The sequence below is a fragment of the Amblyomma americanum genome, chromosome 10, assembly GCF_052857255.1.
Source record: "Amblyomma americanum isolate KBUSLIRL-KWMA chromosome 10, ASM5285725v1, whole genome shotgun sequence".
Taxonomy (NCBI): domain Eukaryota; kingdom Metazoa; phylum Arthropoda; class Arachnida; order Ixodida; family Ixodidae; genus Amblyomma; species Amblyomma americanum.
Genome location: NC_135506.1, coordinates 96,526,235 through 96,545,964, shown reverse-complemented (window position 1 = coordinate 96,545,964; position 19,730 = coordinate 96,526,235). Strand labels below are relative to the sequence as shown.

The 19,730-nt window shown below is 45.1% G+C and overlaps 1 protein-coding gene across 1 annotated transcript in view; it reads left to right on the top strand.

Annotated features, from left to right (window-relative positions):
• Positions 1 to 19,730, top strand: part of LOC144108572 (uncharacterized) — a 55,523-nt gene that overhangs the window by 1,782 nt on the left and 34,011 nt on the right. The window contains exons 2-4 of the mRNA XM_077641774.1: positions 13,044 to 13,251; positions 16,482 to 16,588; positions 17,124 to 17,326. Coding sequence (XP_077497900.1) covers positions 13,044 to 13,251; positions 16,482 to 16,588; positions 17,124 to 17,326 — 518 coding nt within the window. The remainder of the gene's footprint in view (positions 1 to 13,043; positions 13,252 to 16,481; positions 16,589 to 17,123; positions 17,327 to 19,730) is intronic.

Genomic DNA, 19,730 nt, shown 5'->3' with positions numbered 1-19,730 from the left:
CTCGATATATAAAATGTGACCGCTAGAATACTGTGTTTCTTTCCTTTCTTTTCATTCTTGCGGGAAATGAGCGCTTGTAACATGATCGGAGGATGGTAATTATGGTTATTAAAATTATTCGCACTTAACTCTCTATTTCGCACCCACCATGAAACTAAGGCGAACTAAGCGAAGTCGCGCCTTTAATCTCTGAAATAAAGAAGAAATGCACGGATGAACTAGCGGCAATAAAGCGGTAACTACCAGAGGACAAACTTGAATTATAAACCTCAAAAGTCCTGATGCTTTTCCTGCTTCCTTTGAAATAGATGACTGGTAAGTAATGTGTGTGTGAAACAATTACTAACACATGTTTCATACAAAACACAAAAATATAAACAAAGCGAGGCGCCTGCCTTTCCTCTCTTCTTTCTGAAAGCTTCAGAGAGGAAAATGTTGGCCCCCAGATATTTTCGTACCATAGATTATTATGAACCAGTCCGATGGTAACAAAATATCTTTAATTCAAAACTATTGAACGAAACAGTCGGTTCGGTCAGCAAGCTAATCTCTCTTTTCACGAACCTGTCGCTGCGCCTATATCGGAGGCAGTGAACCCATAGGTATACCGTCTCCGTCAAAGGTAACCGAGCGGACTTGCAGCGGAGTGAGGGCGTTTCAATCTTCGACGCTGACCGCTTCTCCCCGGCTGCGAGTGTAAACTGGCTGACGTAAGCCTGAACCCTCGCTCAGTATCGCAGTTCTCCAAAGGCGCTAAACTGCTCGCCACAGATACTAACTGCTTACTCCTTATCATCCAAAGAAGTAGGGTGAGAGAGTGGGCGTCCAAATCCCAGTTTACAGTCGCAGCCGGAAAATTAGCGCCCAGTGCAGGGGAGCGCCGCGCCATCGCTCGGTGGAGAGCCCGCTACAGCTGCCATCGCGGCTGCTCGGTTACTTTTGGCAAAGGTGGTACACTATCGACCATTATGGACACTTAGCGCTGAAATATATTCGAGACCTCCGTAGTTTTCTATCAGCAATTTTACAACCCTTAAAATCAAGCTCTTTTAAAAGAAACCGAAGTCGTTTTCGGTGTATTGTGGGTCTCCAGGTGTAATCGCCTAGTTCTTTTTGCCCGAATATACACTGGGCATACTGGTAACATAATAAAAATTTGGTGCCCAATCTAAAACCGCCTTCCCAACGTTCTCGCAGGAAAGTATCGTCTCTAAATTGAGAGCAAAATTTTTTCTCTCAGTGGCGGAAACAATTTGGATCATTTCACACATGGTCTATTGCATGCTCAGAAAACGTTTTAGCTTTGGCGTTCTGCTCTCGACCAAGCGCCCAGATGGAATTAGTGGCATTTCGAAAGCAATTAAAAAGTAGGTTGACATGTTTTAAAGGCGCATCTATTGTGACATATAATTACTTTTTCTACGGAGCGGCTCCCATCCCGTTATAATATTTTATCATCGTGACGGGGGAGCAAAGATTGGTCTTTCAAACCTGGAATTCTTCGAAGCCTAAACAACGAGAACAGATGGGGCATGGAGACATGTGACACCTGCACGATCCATCGTGCATTGTGAAAAATACTTTCTTTAGTTTTTCTGTGATGTAAACTCTAGCAGTGCCTGTTTTTCAAGCCTTTCACTCCTTTTAATTCCATATGACGTAAATAAAGCTATTGCAGCTACGCCATTTGGCATTTCCGAATGCGTCATTCTTTCTGTTATTCAAGCTTCCGCGGCAACTATCAGAATTATCAGAGATTTCTTTTTTAAGCCCCAACCCTTGCACTGAGAGCAACACTGTGTTATGAAACAAAAGCTTGTGTTTACAGACCGTCATCCGGCGAAGTTAACGGGCAATACGAAAACAGAAACTTTGTTTCTTGTAAGCCCGCCGCGGTGGCTAAGTGGTTAGGGCGCTCGGCTACTGATCCGGGGTTCCCGGGTTCGAACCCGACCACGGCAGCTGCGTTTTTATGGAGGAAAAAACGCTAAGGCGCCCGTGTGCTGTGCGATGTCAGTGCACGTTAAAGATCCCCAGGTGGTCGAAATTATACCGGAGCCCTCCACTACGGCACCTCTTTCTTCCTTTCTTCTTTCACACCCTCCTTTATCTCTTCCCTTACGGCGCGGTTCAGGTGTCCTACGATATATTAGACAGATACTGCGCCATTTCCTTTCCCCAAAAAGCAACTATTATTATTATTGTTTCTTGTACAAACTGAGCACAAGGTTAACCATGGCTACAGTGACTGCCGACTTCATCAGTAGCTCGCATCAAGACGGAAGAAAACTAGACTGGGTTTTTTAAAGTTACAAAAGTAGCTATTTAACCAACATCCAAACGCTCCGTGTGGCTCTCAGTCTCAAATATTCGTCCGAGTTTCGGAACTCTGTTTGCACAGCTCGCACCTTTAGTGCTCTGTAGCCTGACACAGGTGACCATGAGTGGCCTCAATAGAAGCACGACTCGACAAAAGGCCTCGGCGTGGCTTCATTAAAGCGCGAGTCCACAAATGGCCTCAGCCTGGCATGTTTCCAATTTATCGACAACTTTCACAGCTCTAACCCGGGAGCTCCCTGCGCCCAACTGTGCTGAACTTGGGGAAGTTGGTGGCTTTAAAAGCACACATATTTATGGAACCATTTCTTATTTATAGATTCGAAACATTTCCCTCAGAATTTTGTTTTTGTTTTCGCAGCAATGCTTATTGCAGAAAAAAAGCGATACACAATAGGTCAATTTTGAAGGGCACGCAAGCACTCTGGTAACATATGTCCACATTTTTGTAGTACGGGATGGCCTCAATTGAAGCGAAAAGGGGGCGGTGTGCTAAATACGCATTTACTATGCATTAAGATTATAATTGTACAAAGCGCTGTTTCAGCGTGAGGTCGAGTAGAACTGTAGTGTTTGTATTCCGGCAAGCAAGTAGCTAGCTAACTGCCACATGTCGGTGTAAGGGTTGCTGCCCCGATCTGTTAGGGCACCGCGTTTTCGTTCTCTATTCAGCTTGATATAAGCGCATTGCGGGGCTGCTTGCGTAGGCAGTCGATGACTAGTTGGACGCGTAATCTAACGGGCGGATGACAATAAACAACCCGAGATATGGTTACTAAGCAGTGTCGTTCGAATTACAAGACACAACAAAACTTTGCGTTATTCACTTTGCGTTATTCATTCTTCAGCTTACAGGGTAAAGGTTAAAAGTTGATAAAAAGCTGCTAGTAATCCTGGCGTCTCACTCTTGTAGTGGGGCAGTTTCTCCGAACTGCGGTCCTTGAAATGAATTATTGGCTGAGAGCTTGGGTTTACCTAATAATTTATTGTATCATAGCCGAATGAGTAGATTCAAGAATATTCTTTCCGGAAAAGTTGTTCGAACCACAGGATCAACGAAGATAAAAAGTTGCCCATCTGGTCGCACTGGAGATTTTGCCAGAGTTGGTTGTGAATAGTAGAAAATTTATGGCAGGCAGATATCTCAACATTTATACACATTTATATACCCAGCAAACTCGGAAGGAATTTTTTGCTCTTTCTTGCTTTCTGAAATTCCGACAACACAGCGCGTGCAGTTCTTCCCTAGCATTGCTGTGGCAGGAAATGCACGCTGAATTCAATGCATCATGGAAGACGCGCACATATGGACGCCAATCCCAAATGTGGGTGTGTGCAATCTCTTCTTTTTATTTACTAGATGAAATTTAACGTTAACAACGAAACTTTAAGAATGCATTTTATACAAACATGTCCAATAACTATTATCAAAATCACCGATATATTGTTCACGGAAGTCGAGATTTTTGCTTTACTATTAAAAAGCACATTTAGGATGTTTCTGATAGGAGGTCTGCAATATTGTACAATGATTTTTGACAAGAGTTATAAACATGTTGCATTGTGTTACATGTGTATTGGATGCTGGTCCTGTGTATACAGATTCTTTCTTATGTCATAAAGCTGGTACTGCCTTTTGCTTATGGATGACATTAAAATACGTCGACAATATGCGCAAAGATTTCGAAAGACTTCACTGATTTCGTTTATTGTGATCAGTTATTCTTGCAAATCTAAAACACATAATCATTTTTGAAAATTTAAAAACTTGCCAAACGTGAATTTTTCCAACTAGATATAAAGGGTCATTATCTCAGAAAAAAATAATCGGTACTAAGTTACGCTGCGTTCTATGTAAACTTACCGACTATATAGAAAACACAGATATAACATTTACAGATTCGGAAACAATCTTGCTGAAATGTGGAGAAAGCACAAAGAAATAAAATTATAAATGACGTGAAAATATCGATTTTCTAATTGTTTTTGTTTCCATTATTCATTTTTTAACGGATAAGCTTCACACACACACACACACACACACACACACACACACACACACACACACACACACACACACACACACACACACACACACACACACACACACACACACACACACACACACACACACACACACACACACACACACACACACACACACACACACACACACACACACACACACACACACACACACACACACACACACACACACACACACACACACACACACACACACACACACACACACACACACACACACACACACACACACACACACACACACACACACACACACACACACACACACACACACACACACACACACACACACACACACACACACACACACACACACACACACACACACACACACACACACACACACACACACACACACACACACACACACACACACACACACACACACACACACACACACACACACACACACACACACACACACACACACACACACACACACACACACACACACACACACACACACACACACACACACACACACACACACACACACACACACACACACACACACACACACACACACACACACACACACACACACACACACACACACACACACACACACACACACACACACACACACACACACACACACACACACACACACACACACACACACACACACACACACACACACACACACACACACACACACACACACACACACACACACACACACACACACACACACACACACACACACACACACACACACACACACACACACACACACACACACACACACACACACACACACACACACACACACACACACACACACACACACACACACACACACACACACACACACACACACACACACACACACACACACACACACACACACACACACACACACACACACACACACACACACACACACACACACACACACACACACACACACACACACACACACACACACACACACACACACACACACACACACACACACACACACACACACACACACACACACACACACACACACACACACACACACACACACACACACACACACACACACACACACACACACACACACACACACACACACACACACACACACACACACACACACACACACACACACACACACACACACACACACACACACACACACACACACACACACACACACACACACACACACACACACACACACACACACACACACACACACACACACACACACACACACACTTATATATATATATATATATCAGACAAGGCAAATGATATGAGGAGCTCGTTTGACAAACATATGAATGGAGCCAACAGTCCCCGAAACCAAGGTGCACAGGGGAATGTTGCTATTTTTTTAAAATTTGTGGTGCCAATCTGTGGTACAATAATAGTGAAATTAATCTGTCGCTTAAAGAAAATTACTTCCAAAGCAGCAGAAAGAACACCCAGCGTCTCTGTTCTGGCAGTCTTGATGCCATAGGTAGCATAAGAGGTTTCTCGCAGTTTCCGCCCTCGCCGTTAGATGGCGCTACACGTCACACTCGCGGTGTTACAGGACGTGCTACGTCCACCGCTATGGACTAGGGTGGCGCTGGTAAACACTGTGAAGCTTCGCTTACACTCAAAAGCATAGATACCCACGAAAGCAACAGATTGGACAGCCGTCGTCGTAGCTCAGTTGGTAGAGCACCGGACGTGATATTCGGAAGTCGTGGGTTCGGATCCCAATGGCGGCATGGTTGTTTTTCTGCTGCTTTGGAAGTCATTTTCTTCAAGCGATGGCTTAATTATTATTATCCCACAGATCAGCACGACACATTAAGCTATGCACCTTGGTTTCGGTGGCTGTTGGCTCCCTTCATAAGTATATATATATATATATATATATATATATATATATATATATATATATATATATATATATATATATATATATATATATATATATTGATAGTTTGAATTTTGTTGCTGCAGTAAGAGCACGGCGCTTCCGTTGTTGAGGAGAGACTGCTTGCGTATAAATGCTTAGTGATAAATTTTATTAAACGGCTTACCAGTGCCAGCGGCTTCGTAACACACGGTGGAAGGTATCGCCTTCCACGCACACTGCGTAGAAACTGTCAAGATTGTCCATTAACGTACGTTATATTGCGTTTTAAGCTGCAGAAATGTGCCTCGTATTGTACAACGGTACTGTAGTCTCAGCTGCATCAAACGGCAGGCCCTATTGAAAGGAAATGGCCAGGGTTTAAAAGAGGACCCCACCTCCTCCCTCCCTCGCCTGTAGTTTCGGACCAACGCGGTTTTGGCTGCGAAACTTTACCCGGTTGCAACGCCAACGCCAGCGGCCAAATTGGGAGTATTCCGGAGACCCCACTACTTAGGGGTTGCAGATCCCCAGGGCAGTGGAGGTTGCAGCTGCCGCTATGAAAAGCGTAACACCCAGCCGCAGAAGCGTTCGTTTACGAATCCGAAGCACTCGGTGCCTCGCGGCGGCATGCGGCTGGGTACACAAAGCCAGGGCTTTGGCGAAGTCGCGCCTAGGTCTGTAAAAGTGGAAGCGAGAGAGTTAGTAGCCCACTCGGAAGGTCGGTAAGCCCAGAAACTCGGCAGAGCCCGACTGTCAATACCAAAGACCGGTTAGTACGACGGACGATCAGACAGAACAAAACATAGACCTAACAAAATGAAGGGGGGCAGGGGGCATGTAAGAGGATCTTGTGGGCACCTCAGATACTTTACCAGAGGCGAACGCCGGTCGTGCGGGGCCGCGAAAACCATGAGAGTTCCCACAAGACTGTGCACCTTGGATGGCAGGATTGACCAGCCCACAATGGGCGGGTATTGGCACATTAAATTAACGGCGAGAGCGCTGGTGTGTCTCGTCGTTTCTTTTCTTGTGCTTATCCCCGCCCACTGTGCGCTGGTCGATCATGTCATGCAACTCCAACACGCTCAAACTGCTGCTTTAGTGCACCTTGGAGTAAGAGCTGAAGCACCAAATGGGTGGCGCAAAAACTCTTTTCTTAGTACAATCTCGAACTCCGGCTGGCGGAACCTGCCTTATATAAGGAGATCTTTGTCGTAGGCCCCGTTAGGTTAGCCTTTCTTCGAGGGTCGGAGACCCCGGCAAAAGTTTCGAGCGGCACAGAACTACACGTTGTGGCAGAAAGCCGCTCATCCCACTAATAACAAGTGCTCGCCCTCTACGGAGCCCTGAAAAGGAGCTCGACTAAACTGGATTAATTTGGATATACCCGCGCTGCCCTCGTTCCTATCCCACGTCATATAACCGTACCCAGATAGCACAAATATTGTCCCCACATCGTACCCTATCCATCTTTTCCCAGGTCAGATCAGGAGAGTCTGCCCGAGCCCGCACTCGGCATGGGGATTTGTTGCTATACGTAGCATTTTCTCAAGTTGATTCATTGTTTGCCTCCGTGTGCTAAAGGATGAATTCCCCTTCCTTGGATCGGTTCTTTTAAGTATCGATTGGAGTAAGCATCTCGTGTATCTACGATTCAGTTTGGGACCTTTTACTTTACAATTTTTTAGACAACCTAAACCTAGCTAATATACCTTCCCGGAGTGCTATGTAACATGTGTCGAATGCAATTGAATACTTGTATAATTTTGAACATCTAGAAATAATATGAAACTATTACAAAAACGTTTTGTTCATCAGGAAAAATCTGTTGATCGCTTCCTTCTTCGGTTCTGAGAAATTATATTGCCGTAGTAAAAATATGATAGTCAACCTAAAAGGTAAAGCTTTCGAGCAATATATTTTTTTTACTCCCACGCAAGCATCAATATCCTAGCTATACGAGCGCGGTGAGAGGGTATTATTAGTTGAACAGTGCGCGCTCACTTGCGGCTTCTGCATGGTGAGGAGATCCCTGCTAGCGATTTTTAAACTAATCGCACCGATAAAAAAAGAACTGTATGCGTGGAGAACTAACCATTATTCTGGACATGGATGTCTTTGATTGTTCTTGTAGACCCGACTCAACTATACTAGATGCCGAGGCTCGTGCCACCGCGGTTAACCAAATCGAAGAAAAAAATGACAGAGCCGAGTATAAACTATGACGCAATGTTTTGTAGTTTTCTAGCAATGAGAGATTTTGCTGTTGGTTTAGAATATTTTTCTGTAGCACTATAGTTCTACTGCTAAAGGACTACTTCCTGAGGTAAAACTGGCTCACCGATTTGTGTGAAGCTTGACCTGGAATGTGACCTTTACCCCTTCTGAAATAAAATAATGGCTGGCGGTGTATTTTCGCTAAAAAGGAATTATTATGAGAAAGAGCAGTTTTTTGCACGTGGCCACCAACGCCACGCACCTGAACACGCGATTCGTGTCTCCACTGATCCAAGGAGCCATGAAGTTATGCGCGCGTTTAACTTTTTCATCGTCAATGCCAGTTTACCTAATGTACGCCGGTGGCCAATGCTCCAATGCAGCTCTTCTACAGCAATTTCGTCAAAGCCAAAGCGTATTGCCTAGCGACGCTGCCCCAATGTTGTTCACTCGAACGCATGCAGTGCACATCTCGCTGTCACTACCACCACATAGCTCTAAGCGCGAATATCAGTTTCACCATAGTATTATTTGATAAAAAAGACGATATGCAATACACAGCGCGAGAGAGTGTTGCAGTTTAACACGAGGCGTGCTCGGCTGCGGTGATAGCCTTAAACAGCACACATTTATTCTGCCTGTGAAAGCATGGCTTCATGCTAAGGAGATGTTTTTGCCATGCCCGGTGAATTTCAGCCTGTGCAATGCACCAGAGGCTAGTGATCATTGTTTAGTTCTGTGCAGTGATGCTATGTCCGTTTGGGACATATTACAACGAGCATTTAAGAAGGATGTTGACATCACACCCTACCGTATCAGTTTTTGGCCTGTGGAGAAAAACTGTGGTGTGCCATGTGATCTATTTAAATTGCTGGTACTGTTTAGTCTCTAAAATAGCCGCATGTTGAACCACCACTCCGAATCATCACGGTCGTCGAAATCTTTTTTTCGCGGGTAGTACGCTTTGGTGCGTGGAGTATACGCTGCTCTGGAAGAGCCGCCTAGCTGGCTCCCCTGTCTAGATTCCTGTGTGTGCCTCCAAGACCTTTGATGTTTGGGAAGTGGGGGCGTGCAGGGGTATGGTGACCTGGTGTATTGCCGCAGCCGGTCACGCCTCATGTTAAACTGCAACATCCTCTCGCGCTGTGCATTGTACATTTTCTCTCTTCATCAATTGCATTTGCGGCGCGAACAGAGAAGACCAGCTTAACCTTAGTTTAATATCGTCGGGAGACATGCTAACCACCTAGCAAAGCAAAACCATAGGCCAACCGGGCTAAACATTGGCTTTCGCGAGTACACTCGGTTTAACCGAGTTAAAGCCCTTCTCCTATTTTGTGCAGCACTTTTCTGTTTTCTGTACTTCACTAGTACTTATCTACAGGAACTGCACGAATTTCTGCTCCTGCTACTGTTTGATGAGCACTTTTGGAGTACACTAAGGCCGTTCTCAATATTATTAGTCCAGAAAACTGGTTTCAGGAGAACCGCAAGAAACAGCTTTGTGTCTGTCGTCGGTAAGGGCTTCTTAGACAACATTTACCCATTTCTGCTGGCCATTATGTCGCGTTGCCTGTCCTATATTGCATCGTGTTTTTTACCCACTCGTGCGCACTTTGTTTTCCTCTATTATATGCTCTCTCCAAGTGTTGATCTTACTGATCGCGCTTCTCAGTGTGCGAAATGACGTTATTAGTCAGTGTGACGAGAATTGGAGCACGTTTAGGGAGCCAGCGAGACGCGTGTCGAAAATCACCCGCTCACGCCGTAGAAAGTTGGCGAACAGGGAGAGAAATTTTCCAATGACAGCGGAAGAGTGCGTAGCCATGTGCATGTCAAAGATGCCCTACGTCTGTTCACACGAAACAAGCGGCTTCGGTTGGAGATGGAACTCTTCGTGTTTTTCTGGAGAATGCCTCTCCACCTGACCAATGGCGAAGAGCGGAAAAACAAGCAATGCCACAAACAGAAGCATGCTGCGCAGAACGAGGAAGCCACCGTGGCAAGACGAGTCAGCATGTTTGAAAAAAACAATGCGAAAAAAGAACGGGACTGAAGCAAGGGTACACGGACAAGCGCTGTCTCGCAACTAAATTAATTACTAGGAAGTGTACAGATTAAATACCAAAAGCACAAGAAAAACACATGAAAAAACAAGAAGACAAATGGGGGGGAGGGGGATTGAAAAAGCAAGTCGGAGAAATGAGCACTCTAAACGAGGGATGCGAGAGTTTGAAATTGCGATTAGGTCACTGCTGAATCGAAGTAAGCAATCTTATTCTTAGTCAATGCAATTTATGCGTACGGTACGCAGTCGTCTCTAATTTTTAGGATGTAGAAAGCTTCGACTATTTCCCTCGTGCGCTGGTTCCGTGCTTTCCCAAGCTCGACGGTTGTTTGAAAGAAGGGTTGATATTTGGATGTTGCGCAATACTTAGGCAAGTTTTTAGGCACATTAGGGCCTAAAGAATTCCTATGTTCGAAAAGGCGGATGTCAAACATCTGCCGGTCTGACCAATATAGAACTTTCTGCGCGAAAGAGAGATCCTGTCCACTATATGTGTTCTACACGGCACGTACCTAGATTCGGGACTTAGGAGACACTGGTGCACACTTTTACGAAATTCTGCGTTTTTTACGAACCAAGGCACAAACACTGGACAGCTTTAGGGGAGCAGATATATCCGTTCTCACATCGCATCTTTGTGCGACATTTCGCAACCCGTGTGTGAAACGGTGTGGAGCCAGACAGTGTCGGGGAACAAAAAGTTGTTAGGGTTTTAAGGCGGTTCAACCTAGTAGTACGTGGGAAAGCTCTTGAGGGAGCATCGGCAACTGCTCTAGGGCAGGGGGCGCCGGTTCCGCTTGTTAACGCAGGTGCTGCGCAATGCCTCTGCCCGTGGCGATCCGTGAGATGTAAAAGGTTGAGGCTTCACACAAGCCTCGGGCTTTTCAGTCTTGCTAGTGAAGTAGTGTTTTTACACAAAATAAAATAGGCATTCAAAAATGACTTCACACTGTCTTAACCGATGAAGGATGCGAATGTCTCTTCCTCCCCATTTTCAGCCGCTTTATATTTCTATCGGGTCCTGGTTTCTTCGTCTACATTGCATACCGTTGCAACGCTACTTGATGGCACTAAGTGTTTAAACTTCTTTTATCAGCACTCGAAAGTGTTTGTTCTTACCAGAACTGCTCAAAGTATGCCAACTGGCTGATTCTTAAAATTCGCTACATTAAAGCTTTAATTTGCGAAATGAGCTAAATTCATAGCTAGATTTTCCAAAAAGAGCTAGATTAGCTACCCGTAGCTAAAGCCGTTTTTGACAGCTAGTCGCTTGCAAAAGGAGCTGTAAATTGCAACCAAATAACAAAAGTGGCATTACTGTCTACAACGGCTATAGCGTAATAGATAAATATTAATTCGAAAGCAACTTTACTGTTCATTTAAATGATTACAGAATGATTTAACCTCTTAGAACAGTACGCCCTCTTTCGGAATCCAAATTTTCTTGTACTTTCTCGAATTTCTCGTATAAATCCACGAATAAAAATATAAAAAGACATGATAGGAGGAACTACACAAGAGCGGGCATATTCCGTAAATTTCTGTTTTGTGTGTGTTTGTGTGTGGGTTAGCGTTGCGTATAAAGTATCGCAGAAGTTATATGTTCTTAATTTGAAGATTTTTATATTATTTGCCGATAGAAATGAATGTATTGCTTTTTTTTCACCTCAGCGTGAGTACTGTGTTTCAGAAATTTGTTCTCGTGCCGTGTTCGTCGCGGTTTCTGCTTTATTTTCATCCGCCAAATTGTGCCACACAATGATCTCTCCTATGCTCGTCGGTCTCATGACATCTTTCAAGAAAAATTGGTCTTTATCTCGGAAATGGGGTGTTAATCGCTTATGAAATAAATAGTCTCTTAATATTGAAAGTAAATATTATTTGTCCTAATCATCTCGCAAACAACATTTATGCTACTCCGTTGTCAAAACACTCGATGAATATTTCAGATGCTTCTATGATGATGCTCAAAATTAATAACTAGTAAATGTGCACGTAGTTTGAAGACTTCTGTTTTCTAGATAGGCAGTCGTCAATTTCGGATAGCGTTCTATTATATTCAGCTGTACATTTCAAGTTATCTAATTTTTTTTAGTTTTCACCTCAAGGAAAGTGACGATAATCCACAACCTTGCAATACATCGCCAGCCTTCTCAATTTACAGGCGGTTGATTTTAAATCAAAGCTGCACGAGATACGCTCCTCTAAATGTTGCTTATTCTTATTGCAAAGAAAAGTTCCTTTTCGCCAAATTTGTCGTGCCAGAACGAGTAAAACAGAAATGTTTTTGATAGTTTTTGATTCGGCCCTTTAAGGAGAAGGACCATTGAATAAAGTCTGGAAAGCCGGGAATCAGCTCTATCATTGTTTGCATGTAGCGCATCTCGGCATAGTTTCTCTGTCCACGGAAATATTTACTTCCAAAGCATTCCCTTAAAATCTAGATAAGCGGTGTAGAAAGCATGAGAACGCCTCCTTGCCCTGTGTCGTGCGCCACCTCCCATGTCTTCAATTACTGTCTCTGCCTTCTCGCAGATTGATACAATGTCGGGCTCCCGATACACCTACGGCGAGATGTTGGATGCTTGTCGCCGGGTGGCGGCCGGGCTTCGCAGGCGGGGTCTGCGCACGGCAGACGTGGTCGCGTTCCACGGTGCCAACAGTTGCGAGCTACTCGTCGCCATATGCGGCACCTTCTTCGCAGGCGGCACAGCCGCCTTGATCAAGACCAACCTTACCGAAGGTTTGTGGCCGTGTCCTTCATCTCTGTTCAGCGTATAGATTTCAACGGCTTTGCAGTTCGAGACCAGCAGAGTACGAATCGTCGTGAGAGCAAAATCTAGGATGCTTAACGAATAACAGGAATTATGGTTTCTTTTTAAAATAAAAAAAACGCAGTGTTCACATTTTGCATTGAGGAAGACTACGTCTGTGCCTTAATTAGCGACGTATTGTACAACAGTTCTGGAGATTTGCTGTCGCTATTTTTTATTAAAGTCTGGTTTTGAAGGGTCAGGATGAAAAATTAATCTGCCTGTCGGAGACTGCAGGCGGAGGAAGTAGGCCATCGAAGCAGTTCATACGACGACTAGGTGCAGGAAAAAATAGATGGCAAAAATTCTAAGATAATAATAATAAGCCTCATAAATGAACAAGGTACCAGCCGGTACCGCCACATCAAAGCCACAAGTGGGCTGGCATCGTGTCGCCCGGCAGCAGAACCAATGCAACTATGGGATGTACAGCTGCAGCGGAAAAAAGATAAGCACAAGCGATGGGCCAGAGCAGCTGTCGGCTCTGCGGCTGCAAACACGCTGATAAGACCGACAGGCGTGTTCGCGAACAGCGGCTCCGCGCAAGCCGCGTGGAGCTTTTTCGACAGTTGGGTGAGGTCATTTGTGATAAACTTTTTAAGCTTCAGCTGTACATCGTACCTGTTAGAAACTTACGAGGCATCCGCGGCAATGCAGGTTGCTTTAGCGAAAAAAAATGCAATTGAAGGATGTAACACGTCCTTTGTTGCGTCAGGCTCAAAGCAGTCGCTTCTTACATCCCCGTTTTCGTATCGAAAGCTCGTAGATACGAACCGTTGGCGATGACCTCCTTTTGGCCGCCTCATCTTGACTGCGATGCCCTCTTTTTGCTATCCCGATACCATGACATGTCCTCAAAGATGCACCTCTGGTCGTCAACATGTGGTCTAAACCTGAGCACAATCTCACAGTCAATCAAAGCATATGTGCGCTTGAATACTTCTTCAGCAAAGAAAAAAAAACAAATGGCTGTGTTCCCCTAATTAAACTGTCTGAAAGGGGCGGCACCACTGGGGGGGGGGGGTGGTATGTCCTTTTGTCTGGACCTCCGCATAAGCAAAGAGGTGACTCGCGATAGTGTCCAGGCTTCAGAACGCAGTCCTCACTCATAACAACATTCACATATTCTCCGTGCCTGTGGCGTCATACGTGACAGTGACCAGCAATTCCCTTCTTATTCCCATCCCGCAGTGCCACCATTTCAACTGCGACGCGCAAGTTCATCACACTTGATGCGGGATTTGTTTTCTGAACTAACGCGTGCAAATGACTTCCTAGTTCGGGCAAAATTTCTGCGTATGCTTTATCGAGACTTTTCTAGAAACGCTAATCCGGTTGTCCGGTATGTTTGGCACAGCATATTATACCTAACTCTATGATGGCGTAGTTTCCCAGAATTTTCAGAAATCATACCTGTGTGGTTGTTATAATCGTAGGAACGATAACATTATTCAGGCACATAAATAACAGTGCGACAGACGGGACAATAAGGAAGAGACACAAACACGAGCGCTGACCAGCAATTTAAAGAAATTTTATTTCAGCGGAGCAAATTATACCCCGGGGTCAAGCCCACAGCATAAAAGCATAAAAATTTAAAAAACAAACAGCAAGATTCTCCGCTCCGCGTTCTTAGCAATCAAGGAAATTAATATCTTTTCTTTTCAAAGTGATAGAAGGTGCGCTCACGCACTTCACTCCTCTTTTATGAATGACATGTGCTTCAAAAAATTCGCGCACAAGCTTTTCCTTATATCTCCTAAGAACTTTGCTTATGTTAAATTTGCAGTGGGCTTGCAGGTGGCCACGTGTTCAGCAGATTCTTCCTCATGCTGTCTTTGATCTCTCTGCTATGTTCTCGGAGCCTATTGTCCCGTCTTGCTCCTTATTGTTCCTTATTGTCCCGTCTGCCACGCTGTTAATTAAGTGTAACTAATCAACTGACCCGGATAAGTCCACTCTTGTATTATTCAGAATTCCATGCCCCAAACCTGCACACTAAATGTAAATGTCGACGCAGTGGACGCTTCCAGTACTTCCCACTGCCTTTAGTTCTTTAACCTGCAGAAACTTCTCACAGCGCACTTGTGTTTTATCGTTTTTCATCCATCGATACACAGTCGACTCAGCCAGGTTTGCGTTAAGATGCACTTCGCGGCCTTACTGAATCAATACAGTCAATGGAAAAAGTTAATCTCGCTGGTTCCTCTTTACCTCGCTTCTTCGAGGCGCACGTTTATTTGAGGTAGGACGCGTCGCAGAGGTCCACTTTATTAAGATGGACGGTTGATGCACGGAGAAGCAAAGCATATAAACTTTATAGCAAACTTTGAGCATCGACAAGAAACATAGGCTCATAAATGTTAGAAATAGCTGTTTTTACTTTCTGCTATCAAAGCATATAAACTTTATAGCAAACTTTGAGCATCGACAATAAACATAGGCTCATAAATGTTAGAAATAGCTGTTTTTGCTTTCCGCTATCAAAGTAAACTAAACTGGTTTCACAACCCTCAGCTATCAAAGCGGAGTGGCAGCATGACAGTCGACGACTAAAGCTGCCTCAATATTTAACAGCTTCCTACAAGCCCCCCCCCCCCCCCCCGCTTTGTTTGATGCAGCGTCACTGATAATCTAGTAGTAAAGCGTTGCACACAAATAAACTTCATTTTCACGATTTCCGACCTTCGTCAACCAGTGTGCATGGGATGAGCGAGTCATCACTGTTCATAGGCGCAGGCTAAGGCCTCGATCGAACATTCCGAAACGGTGCTGGACCGCTGAAAGAAAGAGCAATCATCGCGCGAAGCTGCTCCTATTTCCCTGGTCCTTCCAATCTGCTCAAGGTATATCTATTGGTGCCCGCCATATCTTCATGGTCACCTGAAAGAAGGGCCAGCACACAGTGCCGAGGCGCACTAGCAGTCGCACCCGCCATCGAGTACGTTCGAGAAATATATTCTTTTTCGCTGGCGACCACTTGAAAAACTCTCGCCGTCCACCAGAGTGGTCTGAATTCCGATTTGTACAAATATGGACTCTCTTACATAATTTATGCTGCGTATTATTGACCCGATCGCTGATTAAAACTCGTGATAAGGGCCCCAGCCAATGTAAATCTACTGTGCAGGCTGCTTACTGTTGCTCTTGCTTTTTACAGGAGAAGTACATCACCAGTTGGTGGATGCTCGACCAAAGTTTGTTTTCTGTGATGCAGACGATATCGAAAAGATTCAGCAGTCATGTGCGGGAATTTCATCTGTTGAGGCAATAGTTTCAACTTCCTCATATCTTGTCAAATGTTAGATTTCTTCAATACAATGCACATGATTACACTTTATGTAAGCCTGGAGGATTTAACTCTTATCAGCAGTACCGTGCGCGAATGATAATTCTCAAAACAGAAATACACCTCTATCGCCATATATGGCTGAAAAGAATGGCACAGAGATGCTGTGAAATTAAAGCTAATTGAAAATGTGTACCCTCTCGCTTGTGGCATCTGAATAACTGAAATGCAGGGGCATTCATTTCACAATCATTTTAGCATTCTCTTGTACCGAAAATATTTGCACAAGTTTATTTCATGTTTTATTCGCCTCCTGGTTGCACAGCATGAACGCTTTATTAATTCCTGGACCATCGTGGGAAGTGTGATTCAGACAGAAAACACGCAAATCACGTGCTTTATTCTCTATGATGCACTTGCGAAAGTCGTAAATAGGGCTGCTGTGGTTTAGCTGTTTGAAGTCTTTCATTCCACATGCCAATCCGGACAAGTTCCAATTTTCTCTCATTCCAGGCTATCATTGTTGCAACCGGTGATCCAGGAAGAGCCCCAAGTCTATCACAGCTTAAGCAGACCCCTCTGGATGATCTTGGAGCTACACATAATGTGTGCCCAGATACGGTTTTGGTTATAATTTACTCTAGCGGCACAACGGGCCTGCCAAAAGGTGTCCAGCTCACGCATCGAAATGTCGTCGCACTTGCAGCTATGTTCGGGTAAGAAAAACAGGTTATGCTTTGAAGTTGATGACAATGAATTTTTATAGTTCAAGAGCATCTGTCACTAAAGAGTGCCATGGCACAAGGTTTATTCAACTCGAGGTGGGGTAAAACACTCATTTGCGAAGCATTTCATCCTAGAGAAGCCGTGCGCCAGGCAGGGGAAAGCTTGTACCCATTGTATCACCGGTCGGTACTCGGCGCCACTCGAGAGCCAACTCCCGCACCTCCCACACGCGAGGCGGACAAAAAAAACCTATTAATTGGGCGAGGCTCTCCATAATGTTTTATGGTGAAGCTTAAAATGCAACTCTCAGGTAATCACAAGGCTCGTGCTGGAGGGCGAGAGATCGAGTGAGTGCTACTTCATTCTATATTGTTCTCTCGGAATGGCACCACTAATGGCACTAACCCATGGTTTCGGACCTGCAAAAGCACTCTGGTTGAATGCCTCACTCGCAGTGGGGGGGGGGGGGGGGGGGGGTTGTGGAGCTGAGGGGCTGCATTGAATTCCATGTCATTTTTGTAGAGAAAGGATGAATGAAACGTAACGTGCTTTCGGTTTATTTGCAGAGACAGCCACTACAGTGTAATAAGGATAATGGTGTCTTCGACTGCTCGCTTTCATTCTCTGACTCAGAGCGCGCACATCGAGGCGATCTTCTAATCCCAGTTAGAAGTTCCGTGAAACCAAATTTTCGAGGCGGTTTGAGAGCTGTCACGTGAAGGAAACAAAACCTCGATGCCTGTCCGTTCTCGCCGAGGAGTAGCAACGTTTGGCGCCTTTTATTTATTACACATCATGCTTTTACGTCGAAGGCTTATTAGTTCCTCAGCGAATTCATTGGAAAATGACTGATTGATCGGCAACGCAACCTCATTGGTGTATTCACACAGGAGGTTGTCTCCAAATACTGCACTCGGGTGCACGAATCCTGTTTTTCTGACGGAGTGCATTGCCCGCTCGCGTCACTAAGATCAAAGATCAGGTCCCATCCCAATCCTGCTTATGTATTTACATCGACACTAGAACTTCTTCATCTGGTGGAAAACTTCACTGCACCGGAGTCGAACCGCGTTCACTCCCTTAGTTCACTGGCTAATACCTTAGTAATCTTCAATTCACGGGCGACATTTTCTTCCTAGCTCACTTCGGAGATCAATTGCAAAGCGTGGTGAATGGCTAAGGCATGCAAAGTAGAGCGGCGGGTTTCAAATAATATGCAGGAAACTAAAGTAATGTTAAGCAGTTCGGAAGGAAACAGCCGTTTTTGCGCTCGTATACGGTTATCTTCCGAACTGGCCACGTAAAGTCATTGTCTCGTTTCGTCCTTGTCACCACTCAGCGCACTCAAGCAACAGAGGAATGCGATATCACATATCCTGTTTTGTTCCCTTGCTATACTTTGCGCAAGTAGTGACCACTGAGATACAGCACGAGGGTGAAATAACTAGAAGAATAAGAAAGGGTTGGAGCGCATTTGACAGGTACATTCAGATCAGGAATCGCAGTTTACTAATATTCCACAAGAGGAAAGTATATAACAGCTATATGTTACCGGTATAAACTGTGGGGTAGGAACGTCGAGGCTAACAATTGGTTTAACTAAAATAAAGTGTTCAATGGACAGAAAAATGATACGTGGAACGTCAAGAGACAGGAAGAAAGAAGAGTGAATCAGGGAATAGACGCGTGCTAATGACATACTAGTAGTAGTAGTAGTAGTAGTAGTAAAGACTTTTTTATTCGACCATAATTTATAGGCCGAGCATGTCGACCGCCTGGGCGACCAGAAGCCGCTGTTGTTCTTCCCCTTCAGCGCCAAGCCAGTCTAGCCAGGTGGTGATGGATAGAAAGGGTGGGGGGAAGGAACCCGACTGCTGAGCAGCCGGACAATAGAAGAGGCAATGGGCCAGGTCCGCATAGATGCAGGGGCAGTTGGGACAGGAAGGGTCCGATCGATAGCGATAGAGGAAGAGGCGGGACGGGGTGATAACTGCATTCATCTGAATGTGCCGAAGAAGGCGAGACTCCGGCACCGTGAGTGATGGATGAGGAGGAGGGTAAAGGCGTTTGTCGAGGCGGAGCTCAAGGTAGACCTCTTTTATGGTGCGGCGAAGGGTGAGCCTCCCACCGTCCTCCGAGGGCTTGGGCCAGGGGATCAACGGTGCCCGGAAAAGTGTGTCGCGGGCGAGCTGATGGGCCAGCTCATTGCCGTCAATCCCTGAATGCCCAGGGACCCAGCGGAGGAAAACGATGGAAGGCTGCAGTGCGGAGACCGCTCGTTCGACCTCCTGTTGGAGAGAAGGGGTCAGGGTGCGTTTCTGTATGTGGTGTATAGCGGCTTGTGAGTCTGAATAGACTGTGTACTCTTGGAGAGAGGGAAGGAGGGCAAATGAC